At 36.4% G+C, this 18783-nt stretch overlaps 1 protein-coding gene across 1 annotated transcript; it reads left to right on the plus strand.

Moving 5' to 3' along the window:
• The first annotated feature begins 13867 nt into the window (after positions 1 to 13867).
• Positions 13868 to 18219, plus strand: LOC131875933 (uncharacterized). The gene is made up of 3 exons (XM_059220671.1): positions 13868 to 14101; positions 17491 to 17682; positions 17779 to 18219. The coding sequence occupies exons 1-3, from the start codon at positions 13868 to 13870 to the stop codon at positions 18217 to 18219; spliced, it is 867 nt and encodes a 288-aa protein (XP_059076654.1).
• Positions 18220 to 18783: the final 564 nt, after the last annotated feature.

Consider the following 18783-nt stretch of genomic DNA (forward strand, 5'->3'; position numbering starts at 1 on the left):
GCACATGCAGTAAGGCCAACTACCTAGAGCTCACTGCTCAATGGGAAGTCTCACTAACTTACAATGAGTATTATACAAATCCAATATCTTGTACTTCTTTACAATAGCATTTGTAATGCCTGATCCAGTACCGGTTGCTGCTCTACTTCTTACATAAACCCTTACCTATATTTCACATAATAGGTCTACCTAATATTTTTCCTTAATTGTTCCTTACTCATTACCAAATGTCTACAATGATCTCTTTTATATATAAGAGTCATTTTACAATTTGCCAAGTCGGCTTACAAATTTTTTACAATAATAAACAAAATATAATATAACAAAACCCTGTCGGCATGCCGGTATAATGCCTTTGTCGGTGCCATAGGATTGCAAGGTTGCCATCAATGAAAAAACCTTCAATCACATACAATGTCTCATTGGAGTGTGCATATGCCAACACAGTCTATATTCTTCTTATAAAATTCCAGAGGAAGGTCATCTATCCTTAGAGATTTATTATTGTTTAGAAGCTTAGGAGTCCTAATAATTTCCTCTTTAGAAATTTCTTTATCCAAATTTGTAGCATCCTCCTTGGATATCATTTTTGGAATGAGTTTCTTGCAGATATCCTTGGTATCAGACCTTCCAAGCTATCCCTTTCAGAGGTAAACAAACTCTTATAGAAGTTAAGGAATCAACATTTCACTTCTTCTATGTCACTTATAATACTATTATCTAACTAGACATTACCAACATTTCCTTGGACCCCTTTCTCTTTAATATATATAAATAATTTTTTTGAGCCTTTATCTCCATTACTTAACCAATTCATTTTTGCTCTTACCCTAAGACCTCATGCCTTAATAGCTTGCAACCTGTTTAATGAGTTTTTCACAAGGATTAATTCCTCATTTATATCTAATTTCTTTGGGCCACTCTAGAGGTTAGGTTCAATAATTAGAAGTTGTTCTTGTAGGTTGTTTTCAGTCCTCCTATTATCTACAACTTATTTTTTACCAATAGATTGAAAATATAATTTTCTAAACTAACATAAATTTTTCATTTCTCAATGGCAGATTTTTATTTTATCCACCTATTAATCTCTCTATGGGTAAAGATGACATCATTACAATATTCATCCTTTAATAGACTAGTATTTAGGATAGATTTGTCTTCTTTTTTGCACTCATTAGGTATCTCTTTATCTACCAAGATTTTACTTTGATAGGGTGATGATCAGATAGGGAGAAGGGGTATACTTTCAGCCTACTACCATATTCAATTTGGTCCATATAATCTATCCTATCTATAATTTATTCTTCTATTCCCTTTTTCGGGATTACACTAGGTATACCAAATGTTTTGATTTTATATTTTCAATCCTTCTAGAGGATCACATAAGTTAAATTTATTTTTCATTTTGTACCAAAAGTATTTCTCCTTAACTTTCCACCTCATATCTATTCTTCTATATTTGTCTTCATTATTTCAATCATATTAAAATCACTCCCCACAATCTATGGGAGATCTTTAAGGTTACACATCCATTTCCATAGATTGATTATGTATCTATATTCATCAGGAACATATAAAGAGAATATACAAAATTTCTTATTATCCTTTTCTATGATAATATAGATAGTCCCATTGTATGTGGAAACCCCATGATTAGTCACTTATTTAAACAACTTATTAGAAAGAATAATGACATCCACTCCCTTACATTTTGGATGATTAATACAAAAGTGGAAAGATTTGATATTGTCCCGAGGAGTATTTTTTTTTCCTTTACCTCTTGAAGAAGGAAAAAATCCTTGTGTTTATCAAGGTTTAAATACCTCCTTACATTATGATTCCTATCCAAGGATTCAAGCCCCCTAACATTTCAGGAAGATAAATTAAAGATCATTAGTATTTATCAAGAATAGGTATCCATAGAATTCCTAAACCCATCAAATCATTTAGGAAGGTTATTCTCTAATTCTTTCCTTTTGGAGTAGGGATTTTCCTCCTCCTTACTCCTCTTTTTTTTTCTCTTATTCTTAGCAATATTTATCCATTCATTTCCTACAAGAATGTCTCTTACCCTACTTGCCAGTACATTACTACTAGGAAGGAGGGAGTGACAACGTTTTGATCTAAGGTCCCTATTGAGATATCTTCACTATCCAAAGACTCTATAACCCCTACAAAACCCCTCTTGTTTCCTCTCATTGTGTTATCAATGTATTTAATAGGCTTGTCTAATACCAACTCGGGGCATTATTTCCTATCCAAGATTGGTATTAGATAGAGTCAAAATTTTTGGAATGAATGTCTTTTCAAGTTTAGCATTTTCTTATTTATTATCTCAATTCTTATCCTTATTAGCTTTAGCATTCATTTTTAGGCTATTTTATATGACCAAATCATGTTCATCATATTGACCATGCCTAGACATAGGCACAAAGTGCAAGTTGGTTTTGTTATCTTTTGAAAGATTGATTATAATGTTATTATTATTAGATAGAGTATTGGAGGTATGACACTTTCTAAGGTATAAATATTTGGACACAAATTCATGTATGATATTCATAATCTTGGAGGATACACTCTTGGATGATAAGTGAGTTTTATCCTCAACTATCTCAATAGTTAAATTTATCCAACAAGAGCATCAAAATGCAAATTTTATAGCATCACACCATGCATCTAGCATCTCAATCACATGTTTAGTACCAACACATCATATAAATCAAGATAGGGATAGGTGGGCATTACATCTTGTCCTAGGTAATTTGATATTTATCAAGTTAGTTGTCTCATGTCATGGGATTAGGACACATGTCACGATCTTTTCTAATCCTATCTTTCAATATTGCTCATACAAGAAAGATATCATATGTACATATTGTGAAGTACTATGTCTAATATCAATCTAATCCATTACCCATAACTAGATGATATTTTTTCTATTATTATTCTCTTGTGGAAGACATATTTTGGTTTTTTTTCAAATAAGTATACACCCTTAATAAGCAATCAAGTCAACCACCTCCTGAGATATGGGATGGTTTGAAAGAGTGTGGTCTTTTATAGTTGAGACCAACCTCTAGAGAAGGTTGGTTCTTTTTGGTACCTCATCTATTCTACTTTATTCTAATTATGATCTTTCTAAGGAAAAGAGGTAGACAATAACATGAGATAAACCTAAACTCTATGGGGTGATGCACCAAATAGATTTCAAAACCTATACCACTATTTTAGACACACAACTAACCATTGATGAGGCTCGTTTACTCACAACTTAGAGGTTTTACATGCTCATTCATAAAAACTTTATAGGAAGGTTATAAATTCACTATGTTAGAAAGAAAAAAATGTAACATTTCTTCACAAATTTTGACTATTAGTATCATTTACATAGCCTACAACCTCCATTTAAACAAATATTTTCCACCTAAAGGTGTTGATAATGACACATAATTTAAAAAATTTCCATATAAATCACAAGAAGATATGTCAATAATCTAATAACACAATAAAATATATTATATGAAGGATAAATAACTTCTTTATTGATTGAGAAGGTGTAGAATTGTATACAAGTCTGAAAAAATTGTTTCTCAATTTGATACTGAGTTACAACAAGTTGTTATACAAAAGTAAACTAGAAAGAACCTTTTTTTGGGTTACAATCCTTAGTCTAAACAACAAGAATTTAATTAAAATATGCCTTTAGGCCTCCTCGTACATCATGTAACAACTTTCTAAGTAATATAAACATAGTATGCAAGATGAATGGTAAGTGACATTGTTTTGGGTCAAACCTTTCGAGGCATTGAATTTAGTTGTCCCCACTTTTTCAGGTCCTAAGAATTTTCCAAAATGTTATTTTAATGAATAATTTCAATTTATTTGAACCTTCCATTGATGTTTCCACTCAATAAGCTCCTAGATTCTCTCAAAAGACCTAAACTAGGTAAAAATGCCTCCTAAATCCTCTCAATCTATGTCAAGTCACCAAATTCCTCCTAAATTCTCTCCACATGTTGCACAACCTATCATTAATCCTCCAACTATTTTCACCTTCCACTACCAAGATTGTAGGGCATGTACAAGAGTGTTGAATGGTTTTGAACTTCCTTGGGCATGAGAAACTTCTAGGACATGTTTTGACACGAGTCATATATTTTAATCTTTGAGTTTAGGTCTCTTTCATGACTTTTAGTGTGTTATTGATTGTCTTGCATTTCATGCCGCTCTTCACCTTGTATGTCACTATCCTTTTAGCACTATTTCCATCTATTTAGACTATAATTATTTTTCAAAATATCTTAAAAACTGTACCTTGGAACTATCCACTTACTAACTTGTCATTCCCCTTGACCATCCTTGACTGTAATATGAAAGATAAGGATGACAATTTGAGGGAAAAATGAACATTGTAGGCTCATGGATGCTTAGTTCATATTATCTTGAATGGACTACTATCTTATTTCTTCTATGTTATGTTGTCCTTTAAACCTTGTTCTTATCACTCAAACTATGTTTTCTCATGAGCCCTAACATCACTGCATTCTATCTAGAGATCTTTACCCAAGTACATCAAGACCCTAAATTAAGTTAGACAACACCGTACAAATCTACACAAGTTCTTGTTGTCTTTACCTTTCTACTATCATCTTTAGGTATTTCCACATGAACTATCATCCAAGTATTATGGGCATGTCTTCATTAAAACCTTTTTTGTAGACATAAGACTTCACATTGTCATAGTATATCTACCAAATATTATACCTCCGTGACTTATTTGCTTTGACTTGTTTGTTTTGGATACTTACCATGAATGTTTCTTCACATCTTTTGGCATGGAACTGCTTTCTTTATTAAAATGTGTGTTGTCATTTGTTGCATGCATCACTTAAACCCTTGGAACATTACCACATACTATTTATGATTGTTACCTTATGGTGTTGACATTATTTCTGTCATGGTTTTGGTATATCTATAGCCTATGATGACTATTCTAGATCTTGTTCTGCCATTTATTGTCATGTAATACCGTACTATGTTACTTTTGGATGGCATTGACTATTATGCCTCATGTTTTTTATTACTTTCATAGGGATTCTATATGTACTTTTTCATTAGGATTTGCTCCACTTTACCATGTTGTCTTGTGAATTTATTTTATACATTTTCATCTAGGAACACTTGGCTAATGACATTAACAAGGATAAAAAGTTTTTCGTTGCAACAGTCTCTCATTGTTATCTACCTTCTCCACAAAGTTATTTAACCTTTGGTTTTCCAAAAACATGTCTTTAATTGTCATCACATACTTCCATGAATTTATAAACTTCTTTCTAAGTGACTATTTTAGGCTTCACCATAGTCTTTTTTTCAATAATTTAAAGCATACATGAGTAGGAAAATGATAATAAGTTCTAAGGACTATCATCTTAAGTTGTTGATAGTTGCATCTTAGCATGACTGATTTTATCACTACACTTTGCTTTTGTGAATATCCATGGCCTTCTCTACACCTATCATGAATATAATAATTAGAAGGACTATCATATCTTTAGATTCATCTCATTATTCTCACAATTTGTTAAATCTTGCTCTTGTTTTCATATCATTTTCATGATTGTAACAAACTCACTTCTTACCTAGTGGATGGGGACCCACAAGCTGGTGACAATCCTCTCAATCTTGATGGGGGGAATGAAGAATCATGTGTTGGAGATAGCCCAAGGCATGGACCTATTCAAAGGGACAATGATTGGTCATGGACTTCTCTATTCGGTGTCAAACGAAGTGGAAAGTCCTCGCTCCCTCCAATTCATAATATCTCAGAACTAGAAAAGGGTAGAAGTTCCAGAAATCCAAACCCAATGATTAAGCATAATATTAACCTTATGGAAATGACTCTGGTTGGAAAATTTCTGGGCCCAAGGCCGAATATTGATGTTGTTAGGGTGTTTGAAAAATGTAAATGGGCGCTTAAAGGTCAAGTGGAGATCACTGCTATGTCCAAAGGTGCACTACCGATGGCCTTTTCATGTAAGGAAGAAATGTCAAGGATGCTTTGTGATGGTCCTTGGTTGATTTGAAAACAACACTTGCTTTGAAAAAGTGGTTGCCTAAGATGTACCTAAATGAATCCTTTTTTGTACAAGCTCCTATTTGGGTTAGATTGTTGGGTCTCCCCCTGGAGTTCTGGGTTGAAGATATCTTTAAAGGAATCACTAGCTTCTTTGGGGAACTCTTATCTATGGATCCTATCATAGAAGCTAGAAGAAGACTTATATTTGCTAGGATTTGTGTGGGAGTTATGCAAGGCACATATATGCCCTTATCTTTTGATATTAACTCCAGATTGGGAAAATGGATCCAACCTATGAAATATGAAAGTGTCCCTTTTGAATGTTTTCATTGCAAAAATCGGGACATGTGGCTAGAAAATGCCCTTTATAGGTCGTCAAAGAGAAAGAAAAGAAAGACAAGACAACACAATGGAGAGCAAAAAACCTGCTAAGCAACCTGAGATTGTTGAAAAAGAGAAAACAACAGAAGAAGCCTAGAGTGTCATCATCCCTGACACCTTCAAGTAACAAGAGACCATTAATGTGGAAAACCTAGAAAACCAGATGCTTGAAGAAGGGAAAGAGGATCAAATAGGCAAAGACAAGAGAGAATGACAAAACATCAATCAGGAGGAACAACGAAGTGATAACCTGGAAGATGGAGAAATAAAGGTGGTGTTACAGACCAAGGAGGAAGTAGATTCAAATTACATTATGGAAAACACTAACAAATATGGTCCTAGACCTGACTATGAGGAAGCCCAAAGGTGTTTGATCCTTGGAGGGATCTCATCATCAGAATCATAACTATCGATGGATATGGTGAAATCTATCTTCTAGTAGTCCCCAACAACCTCACTACATAATATAAGTGCTAAGTGGGCTTAGGTTGATGATGTCAAGTAGAAGACAATCACCCAGAATATCCAAGAGGAAGATAGCTAGATTAACAAAGTAGAAGAACAAAATAAAGTGGGGAAAAAGGGGCCGAAATCCACCCCTCAGGCTACTCTAGTCAAGACAAGAAACCGAACTAAAGCTGATATGGGTTTTATCCCCTCTCCTGCTTGAAGAAAAAAAGAAAGCCAAATTAGAGATCAAGAGGCAAGCAAGAATATAGTGGATGATACTCAAATGACCATCCATGAGGTATGCTCCCTAATAAGAAAATGAAAATTGTTTCATGGAATATACGTGGATTGAATAGTCCACATAAACAGGATGTTCTTAGAAATTTAGTATATAAACTAGACATTGTTCTTATCCAAGAACCTAAAATGACTAAAGAGAAAGTTGAGAAGATTAATCCTTTTAAGGATGGGGGAGTTTTAGGGGGTATATCGGATTGTGCTTCTAGGGGCATTGCCATTTTCTGGAATCTAAGGCGTGTTACTAGGGTGCCTATTAAGCAGGATAGCAATTTGGCCTTTGTTAGGTTTCATCATTTAGGGGATGGTACCTCATGGCTCTTGACTAATATTTACGCCCCTAATAATAGAATAGGTAGATGTAAACTTTGGAAGAAGTTGGAGGCCATTCAGTCTCTTTTTAAGGATGAAACGTGGATGGTCACGGGGGACTTCAACATCCCTCTCCGTGACAAAGAGAAGTTTGGAGGTGTCCCCTATAGTTAGATAGTAGAATGGATCTTTTGAACTTTATCAATAACTAGGGTTTGCATGATATTGATCTCCAAGGTGCCAATTTTACCTAGACCAACCATAGGGCAGGGGAAGATCTCATTTAAGTCAGACTTGATAGGGCCCTTATTTCTAATGATTGGTTTAACCATTATTTGTTCTCCCTATCAGCAATTTCTAGGATTGGTTCTGACCACTTTCCTATGGTTTTTGATATTGAGAATATGTGTTAAAAGAAACTTCCTGTTTATATTTGAAAGGATGTGGCTAGACCATCCTAACATTGAGAAGGTCATTGAGAAGTGGTGGTCTATTGATGTCAAAGGTACCGCGATGTATAGAATGGAGGAAAAATTAAGGTACGTGAAAGATAATATAAAGAAATGGAACAAGGAAGTTTTGGGGGATCTTTTTGCTGCCAAGTCCAAAACCTAGCTTGAGCTTAAGGAAATACAGGATAAAATCCAAACCAGTGGATTTAATGAAGTGTCTATCAGGGAGGAAAATAAAGTGCTTGTTAAGTATCATAAGATTATCAGAAGAGAAGAAGAATTTTTGAAACATCAGTCCAGATCTCTTTGGCTTAAAGCTGGGGACAAAAATACTAGATTCTTCCATATGACTGCTATGAAACATAAGGCTGCAAATAGGATCTCAAAGTTGATAATTGGTAGAACTAGGAAGCACGATGAGATTGGGAATGAAGCTAGGAATTTTTTCAAATCTCTTATCTCAGCAGATTGTGGTCAGGATGATCATTCTCAGAGGGCCCTTTTAGAGACCATTCCTTCCATTATTAATGATGTTCAGAAAAAGGCTTTGGTGGCCATCCCCTCTGAGGAGGAAGTTAAGAAAGTGGTTTTCTCCTTTGATGGAAATAAATCCCTGGGTCTAGATGGGTTCCCGCTGTTCTTCTTTCAAGCCTTTTGGAACATTCTCAAATGTGATGTGGTTAAAGGTGTGCAAGAATTTTTTCAGGCTAGGATTATCTTAAAGGAACTCAATGTTACTTTTCTAGTTCTAATTCCCAAATGTCTTGGGGCTGATTCTATGGATAAGTTTCATTTGATATGCTTATGCAATTCTTTCTATGAAATTGTCTTGAAGGTGGTTACTGGAAGACTGCTAATGATTCTCCTGTCTATAATATCGCTCCAACAAAGTGGCTTTGTTCCTGGTAGAGAAATTCTTGAGTCTATCATTACTATTCATGAAAACATACACTCGCTAGTGGAATCAAAGAAAGGAGACTTCCTGATGAAGTTGGACTTGTTTAAAGCCTATGATCATGTGGACTAGGGCTTCTTGGGTAAGGTGCTTGGTGCTTTTGGCTTCTGTGATAGGTTTATTCAGTTGATTGACCAACTTATCTCAACTCCTTCTTTCTTTTTCATTGTGAATGGTGTGCCTTCCCCCTTCTTTAAAACTTCTAGGAGCATCAGGCAGGGGGATCCCATCTCCCCTATTCTCTTCATTATTCTGGCTGAATGTCTCGGTAGATTTATTAGCAAATTTATTTCGCAGGGACTTCTGCTGAGAATCTCTCCCTCTTCTAGTTTCAAAGCATGTTCCCACCAACAATTTGTTGATGATACCATCTTAATGGGCACTTTATTAATAAAAGAAGCTTCCACTATGAAGAACCTTCTCAAAACTTATAGTTCTACTTCGAGTTAAATGATTCATTGGGAGAAAAGCTTTGTTTTCTTCTTCAACACCCTGGAGGACAGACAAGTTAGGATGCCCGGATCCTTGGTTGCCAAATTGGAAAGCCCCCATCTATTTACCTGGGTCTTCCTTTGGGCACAAAACCTACAGAGTTATTTTGGAGCAGTCTTGTGGATAGATTTAGTAGGAAGCTGGCTGGTTGGAAAGGGACCCTTCTTAGTCAAGCTGGTAAAATCCATCTTTTTAAATATTCTCTCCAGAGTCTTCCAGTTTATGCTTTAATCCTATTCAAAATTCCTAGAAAATTTACAAATGCTATTGAGAAAATTCAGAAAGCTTTCCTCTAGTTTGGGGTTGAGGAGAAGAAGAGATTTTCCCTCATTGCCTGGGAAAATGTCTGTAAACCCAAAAAGGTGGGGGGTCTAGGTTTAAGAAATATTAGAACCATAAACAAGACCCTTCTAGCCAAACAAATATGAAGAATCTATCAGGGAAATGGAGAGTGGAATGATATTTGGAAGGATAAATACTTACGTGTGGTCCCTACCATGGAATATTTTCTTGCCTCTGATCAGATACCGAGTGGCTCTATAATTTGGAACAATGTTATCCATGCTAAAGGTATTGTAAGTTTAGGCAAAGTTTGGGCCATAGGTAATGATAGGAAGGTGGATTTCTAGGATGATGCCTAGATTGGAGGAGCCCCTCTCAACAATTGTGTTTCTTAGATGATCATCCAGACATGCAAGAAGAAGTTCAGTATTAAATTTGTAGACTACTGGAGAGATCAAAAGTGGGTGGACCTCACCTCTATTGATCCCAACTTAAAGCAAGTAAACTTAGTGATCAACCATGCAATTTTAAATCCTAGAAGAGAGGACCACATGTTGTAGAGCGATAACTCATCAAGGATTTATTTTGTGTCATCTGCTATCCTTATGTTGGCCAAGTCTCAAGACCCTAGTCCATGTTGGGCTAAGGCCTGACATCCACGTTTGACTCCTAAAATTAATAGTTTTTAACGGATTCTTTTGCAAAATAAGATACTAGCCACAAATAACTTGAGAAAGAGGGGTTTCTGCATCCCCAACAGATGCTATCTTTGCCTCAATGATGAGGATTCCATGAACCACATTTTTATACACTATCTTTATTTCCAACCTATATGGGCTATGTTTTTTCAACAACGAGGTTTGAATTGGGTGTTCCCAGAGGGGATTCAAGACTGTTTTAGGAGTTGGTACTGCAATACAAACAATCCGACTATAAGAAATTTATGAAAGTTTTCCTTTCCACATATCCTTTGGGGTATCTGGAAAGAGAAGGAAAAAAAAATCTTTAGGAATGATATTAACCCCTTTGAGGTGGTTTGGCCTAAGATAAAATATAATTTTGTTGAGAATGTGATGGCTAGGGGAGATCATTACTGCTATGGTAAGGAGGATTTTGATGTTCTCAAGAACTGGAACATCCTAGCCTACATGGACATCAATACCAACCAAATCAAAATAAGTATGTGCAAATGGTCTTTTCCCCCTAATGACTGGTTTAAGGCTAACTTCGATGGGGCTGCTAAAGGGAACCCAGGGCTCGCCGGCTGTGGTAGAGTTGTCTAAAATGGTGTTGGCTTTTGTATTAGGGCAGTGACCTTTCCCTTGGGGAATTAGACTAATCATTTGGTTGAAGCTATGGGCACTCTCCAATCTATCAAATTATCACATAATCTAGAAGTCAAATATTTATGGCTGGAGGGGGATTCTAAAAACATTATCAATTGCCTCCTTGGTAAACACCAACCCTTGTGGATGATTAAAAATATCATTGATTTGGCCAGGGAGATTCTTGAGGTGTTTGATTAGTGCTACATTTATCATGATTATAGAGAGGCCAACATAAGTGTTGACTGGGCTACCAATGACACAGTACGAAGCAGGCCAATAAATATTTTGAATAGTGAGGGGGAGTTCCCTCGGGTGGCACGCGAGATCTTATATTATGAAAGATATCATGGTAAGCAAGGCCGGATTTGAAATTATTTCGCGAGATGATAGGGCAGGTCGTGACATCAGGAAACGGTTTTGTATGCAGCCAAGAAGGAGGTACATTAATAATTGTTGGATCACCTCACATGCTGTGTGGGTTCTTTTTTCCTTTTCGAGCGGAAGCATTAGAAATATCCATTGGCTTCTAGTGGTTTCTTCCCTGCTAATTAGAAATTCCATAGTGAAGAGTGGTATTTGTAGGAAATCACAGTTGACAAAAATCAATAACAAAATGGGAGGAAATCGCAAGAGAAAAGAGGCAACCGAAATTGATAAATGGTGGGACCGTCCTCAAGTATAGGTTGTGTTGCAAGTAGCTAAAATGACTGATTTTACGGAAAGAATGCAAGAGAAATGGCCGAAAATTATAAGGATTTTCAAAAATGGATGGAATAAGGGAATCTTGACCATTGGAAGTACGAAGGTCAAGGTGAATGAGAGCATGATTGCTGAGGCTACAGGTCTACCGATGGACGGTATCAAGTTTTATAGGGATAGGAATCTGTCTGATGCTGCAGTGAAGAAATTCCCTAAGGATGAGGAGGAGAAAGCTAGGTTGGTAAAGGGAAGTCACACTTACTACTCCCCTAAGGTAATTAAGTTGATATGGCGATGGATTCTATTTTCTATTATGGAATTTATCACTTTAGATGGGAGATTTACTAGGGTTTTGTTAGTCCAAACGTAATTTTTCCCTTTTAAAGTATTCTTGGTCGCTGGTTGCCTTTTGTGCCTTTACTTTTGTCAGGTCATTCATTTTCTTTCGTACTTGAACCGTTGAACTCTTTTAAAAAAAAAACGTTCAATAGGTTCAAGGTTCAAAGCGCATTTTGTAAAAGAGTCATTTGTGGTCTTTGTCGCCATGCAAACAAGTGCACTTTTGTTTGTGGTCATTGAAGTTTTGAACCCGTTGAACCAAATCTCAAGTAGTTCAAGGTTCAAAGTTTAAAATTCCTTTTCATGAGTCGCGACAATGTATCATTATATGGCGAGCGTGAGTCCTTATGTTTTAATTTGATATGCGATCTTGAACTTTGAACCAAATTTCAAGTGGTTCAAAAGGTTCAAGGTTCATGTTTAATAGTCCTTTTCTTTTGTTGCTCATTCCCAGTGTTGTTTTGTGTACCGCCCACTCACTATTATATTTCTTAAGTGAACATTGAACCGATGAACCTTTTTGTCAAATGGTTCAAGGTTGATGGGTTCATTTTAAAACTATCTCTAAAGCTTTTTGGTGGAAATAAAAGTGGCGAGAGAAGGAATATTCCCTTATTTGTCAATTTAAAATTCTAAAAGTGGAAAGTAATTATGAGAACATCAAATTACTTGTGTGGAAGTGATGGATAATTAAGAAAGTGTCAGGTTGTGTCATTTCACCATTACTTCGCACGCTTGGGTAAATCATGCTGAAGCATGTGTAGCTCTAAAGATATTTATCCATCCCATTGAAGGAAATGTATATGAATTTATTTTCATATTTAAGAAGGTCACAACTACCATACTTCAGTAAATTGAAGGCACTAAAGGTAAAAGAAGAGTAACCCAGTCTTACAACTATCCGAGTAACTCGGTCCTGAAGCAAAAAGAAGAGTAAGAAACCCATCCTGAGATAGGTTATTGTAGACTTGGACCCCAATGAAGAGCTTGAACAAACAAAGGATTCACAGGATCAAGGCGAGCCCGACATGCAAGAAATGGACACAAATAAAGATGTGGAAATTCAATAGGATCCCATGAATACCTTATTAATTCTTACTTCACCAAATGCACAGACCACTCTGCCACCTAAGGAACTTGCAATCACACCAAGATGGCTAGAAGCTGCCATTGGGAAAAAGAGGAGTGTGGTGCCAGTCACAATTCCAATGGAGGACATTGTTAGCAGATGCTTGGGGAAGACATCAAAGCCCAAAAAGCTCAAAACACAAGCAATGCTTGATGTGGATGACACAACAGGTCACTGGACAGTTGAATTTGCCAAACCCATTCCTAGAAGGGACGCAGACAAGGCTACAGAGGAGGATTTCACTATGGAGAAGATAGATTTGAGGGTTGCTTCAAGGGCTGTAGATGTTAAACATCAAGAATCCTCCATGAAGAGGATAATTTCAAGGACTTGGAAAGATGAAAAGGATAAGAGAGAAGTAAAGCAAGTTGTCACACTGATGGCCGATTACATCAATGTTATCCACAACCCAGACCCCCAACTATTGTCAAAGATACTAGTGTCATTTGATCCTAAATCACTAGCAAACCAGAAGATGCTAGATCAGGTTCAAAGGAACAAGGTAGTGATGGAGATGTTTAATAAATGGTTGGACTTGATAATACAACAAGGGTTAGATTATATTAGTAATCTGGTTAAAGTTTATAAGGATGCTGATACCTTGAGTAAAGAGCTGAACTGGAAACAACCACCAGGGAAAAAGAAAGGATCAAGTGGGTAGCAGTCCTCGCATAGATGAACAATGTTCAGAAGTATGGAGTGATGAAATTCCTAGCTGAGAAACTAGTGGAGAACTTGGATGAAAATGTGTTGTACGTGTCAAAGAAAAATGTGGAATGGTGCAATTCGATCATCAAGCAAGGCCATGAAGAATCCACCAAGCTTCTCAAAGGACTGACTGACTTGATTGACATGATGCAAAAGGACCTCAAGTGTATTGATATTCAACTCATGAAGGAGGGCACCAAGGTAATCGAAGAAGCTACAGACATGACTAAGTTTTCTCAAGAAAGGATCCAGTTCATTTAGACAACAAAATCTTTGACCACTAATGACTTTTGAAAAGCGGCAAGGATTGAATCAATGCTCTTTGTCTGTTCAGATCATTTAGAGATTCACAAGGCGAAAGTTACATAGGTAAATATGGACAAAGAAGTGTGGAAGGAGAGGATCCTGCACATCAGTCTACCCTATTTCCAAGTCATCTTGAACTTCTCGACAATGCACCTTTAATGGTGTGGTTTTGCGGCAAAGCAGGACAAGCCCGTAACCTCCTTTGCCACGGTGGAAGCCTAGCTGATTTGAAAATGAAATGTCAGCTTTTTAGTGGCTATTAGTTTAGTTTTCTTTTATGTTACCTTAAATAGTTTCTTTCACCTGGGTGAAAGAAAATGTTATTTGATCATGTAAAAACTATGGCCTAGTGGCTATTTAAGCTGAAGAGCTTGTCTTTGTATGGGTTCTGAAAACTATGATTTTGGGAGCAATAGATAAAATTTTGATATGAATAGTTTGGATGATACAATGACTAGTTATCAATGAAATGTTGTGTTATCTTTGAATCTGTGCATTCTGAGATTCACAATCTTTTTTAAGTTATTATGGGCACAATATAATTTGACGATTAGTTATCTTTGTATTCCTTTTCAATTCATGTTTATTATTGGTTGTTGGACGACTCACATTGTATTGATTTGCTTGATCCCCCTTGCTCTATGAAGCATAAGAGAGTATCGATCGAGCCATTAGTTTTTTGTTGAGTACTTATTTTGCTTTGAATTTATACAACAAGTATGCTATGAATCAGTGTTTGTGAACTGTCGTTCGAATATTCTTCGAGACATTTTCCTATGTTGCAGTTTTGAAGGCGTTTATTTGTGTTGATGGATAAATGTCGGAGCCTTTCAATGCTTTCTGGTTAAAAGTGTTAGCATATCAATTGTATAATAAATTCATTGTAAATCATATGAGGAGCTGCCCTCTAATGCAGAGGTTGAATTTTCATTAATTCTTCCAACTGTTGGCATATTGGTTTCTTTCTAAAGGGTAAAATGGAGTCATATTTTTCTCTAAAAAGATAATAGTTAAAATTTTAAGGAGACAAATTTGTTAACCAACAGATTTTTGGCAACTCTGTTGGGGAGTCGAATTATAAGATTGGTCGCCTAGTTGCAAGACTGGAGTCAAGGAGATATACTAGGTCCCAAAGAAGGGAAGGGGTTTTTGATTCTGTCTTTTAGGAGTTACAGAACCTAAATTTTCAACCCAATTTCTCACCTCAAAGAAGAGAAAGAAGTAAACCTCCTTCCCAATCACCATCATCACCTGTGTCCTCAGTTTTCCAAACTCTGACCTTGGATAGTGTTGTTTATTCAAATATAATCAATCCGACTCCACTCAATATCATACTTCCAATGGCAGCAAACAATCCTTGGGGGTTGTTATAGGCCCATTGAAGTTAGGTTTAAATCTCAACCCCTTACCCAAAGGTGCTAGGGATCACTTGCCAAAATTTAGTGGGGATGGAAAAATCACCGTTTATGAACACTTGAATGCATTCAATGTGGTCTATGGGATAATAGCAATTCAACATGAGGATATTGCTGAGAGGTTGTTTGTTGAGACACTAACTAGGGTAGCAATAGATTGGTTTTATCACTTACCAAATAGTGTGATAACAACTTGGCAAGATCTGAAAATAAGGTTTGAGGCAAGATTCAATGTGGCTAAGGATGAACATTCCCTCTTGGCTCAATTGGCCCAGTTAAAGAAAGAAATTCCTAAATCTATGAGGGATTTTGTATCAAATTTTGATAAGATCTTGCACAAGATTCTAGCTAATCAAAAGCCCTCAGATGACAATCTTAAGTGTTTCTTTATTAATTCTATGCCTTCAGAAATAGGTTTATTGATCTGTAGGAAAAGAGTTGCATATATAAATGCTGCTAAAACCCTTGCAGTTGAGTTAGAAGATGATTTAATCACAACAGGTAAATGGAAAAGGGAAGTACAGACACCTAGTGCTCAAACTTCAACTTCCTCTGACCCTGTAATCCAGTGACTAATGAATGATGTAATTGCCCTTAAAAGATAGTTGCCCAAGGCCAGTATCTCATACCCATCTCCTTATCAAGATGTCCCTAGAAGGAATACAAAATAGTCTTTGGGCTATGGGAACAAGACCATGCAATTATCCCCTGCTCAACAAACATTAGCAATTGAAGCACCTCCTGCTAAAGGGAGTATGTGTGTATTTCACCTCACCAGTGAACATGATGGTAGTTCCTATCCTGAGATGGTGCATTATGCACAATTGGTGAATTTTAAAGATACCTCAAATGAGTGGGGAGAAGAAGAATATTCAAAGCAACCTGGTGACTCTGAAATCCATTTTCTTGAGTACGAGTCAGATTCGGAAAGAGGAGGTGATATTTTGGTTACTTTACAGGATCCTTCATGTGTTGTGCTCACAAGAAACCAACAAATGTGAAACATCAGGTGGCTTCTTCATCGTCTATGGTGGCTTTCAAAGGTAAAGGGATTGACCCAAAATTTCATAATGATGATCAAAAATTGCAAGAACCCTTATTTTTAAAGCGTGTTGAAAAAGATAGTTCATTTGATATTATAGAGTTTTGCAAATCTTCTCAAATTCAAATCATACCTACTAAGTACCTTAAGCTAAATCCTAAAGAACTAGATAGATTTGTACAATTTGTAAAAGGAAATAATGCACAGTGGACTAATGGAACACACCAATCAGTGAATGCCATATTGCCCTCACGTAGTAATGAGTTGGTTCATCCTTCAGTTTGTGAAAAGATACCTAAAGTAACTACTCTTCAAACAGATGGTTCTACACCTCTCCTTGAGTCAAAACCAGATCCCTTTTATATATCATTATTCATAAATGGTCATAGGTTGAATAATTGTATTATAGATTTAGGTTCATCCAACAATATAATGCCCTCTGTTGTAGCCAAATCATTAGGGTTATCCTTGACCAAGACTTTTAGCAAGTGCTATTCTATGGATTCAAAACAAATTCCTCCGCTAGGCCAAATTAAGGATGCTCAAGTAGTTCTTGCTTCCCACCCGGATAAAAGGATCAAGTTGAAAATTCTGATAGCTAACATCCCAACTAGTTATGGCATGTTGTTAAGTCATACTTTCTGTAGGGACTTAGGTGGTGAAATCAAAATGGATTGGTCTCAAGCCACAATTCCTATTGGGAAACAACGAGTCATCCTGCAGCCTGAACCAAAGTCCAAATTCATTGTTTTCCCATCTGATGACCCTAGAGCCCACATTTTGTATCATGATTGTCAATTTGGAAACTACATGATTTTGTTTGACAGGGAAAAGAAAGCCTGTGGCTAACGGAGTTTGATGGCAGTTGTGCAGCGTCAGGTTCTGGTGCAGAGGTAGTGTTAATACCACCTTCTGGCAACCCTATTCCTTTTTCTTTTAAGCTAGAATTTAAAAATACCAATAATACAAATGAGTATGAGGCTTTATTGCTAGGTTTAGCTGAAGCTAAGAGATTGGGGGTGAAAATATTGCGAGCTAAAGGAGATACTGAACTAATTGTAAAATAGGTCAAAGGGTTGTTTAGTGTTAAAAATGAGAGGTTGAAACATTATCAGAATAGGGTTTGGGATGAAATCAAGGATTTCGATGCATTTTCCATTGAGGCAATACCCAGGGAATTGAACTCAAAAGCATATTCATTAGCAGTCTCAACTTCATTGCTAGTCCCACATCCTGAATTTGTTGAGGATATATATAGGGTAGAGTTGATATATCGACCTAGTGTCCGAGACAACTCTGATTCTTGGCAGGTATTTGAGAATGATAAACAAATAAATAACTTTATGCAAAGTGTAGACATGTTTTTTGCCATGTATTTTGAAGGTTCAGATGCAGAGTGCAAAGAATTTTCCCTAGAACAAGCCAAGGAGTTGCCTGATGGAATCATGCAGTTGAAAGAAAACAAGATCCCTAAAGGGCTGGTTTCTTTGGAGCGTCTATTTGATCGTAATGATGCCTACAAGAATAATAAAGGTGATGATAAGTCGGTGTATTGACATGTTTTTATCAGGACTTTTAGGTTTTTTGGTATCTTTTGGGTTGCATTATGATAGTAAAATATTGTGCATTGACTATATGTAATCCATGTTTTAAAAACCGAACTTAAGAAATCATGTTTGAACCTTGCCAATTTCTTCTTGCAGCCATGCCAATTTATTCCTGCAGCCAAATGGTTTGTCTCTGTGATATGTGGATTATTTAGGATGATTTCATATGTGAGTTAATGAATGTATTAGTTAAAGTAAAATACATATGCGTGTCCTTGTATATTGTTTCTATTTTAGTGTAGGTAATAATTGATGCTGCAGTGAAGAATTCTCTTCCGCGCCTAAGGACTAGATAATCACACCAGAGAACTAGAGGTCAAATTGAAGGAGATTCAAGCGAGCGTGATCTATGGCATAATCAAAGTAGTTGTACATCACCATGGGAGTTTAAATCCAATGCATGTTTAATCTGTAAAATATCTCTTTGGCATGCAAGGACTGTGGTTTGGTTACAGATCCACAGTTCTTGCAGCCAAGCTCTCTGTTATCCCCTTCATCTGGCAGTGATCCACC

Source organism: Cryptomeria japonica, chromosome 5, assembly GCF_030272615.1.
Source record: "Cryptomeria japonica chromosome 5, Sugi_1.0, whole genome shotgun sequence".
Classification (NCBI taxonomy): Eukaryota; Viridiplantae; Streptophyta; class Pinopsida; order Cupressales; family Cupressaceae; genus Cryptomeria; species Cryptomeria japonica.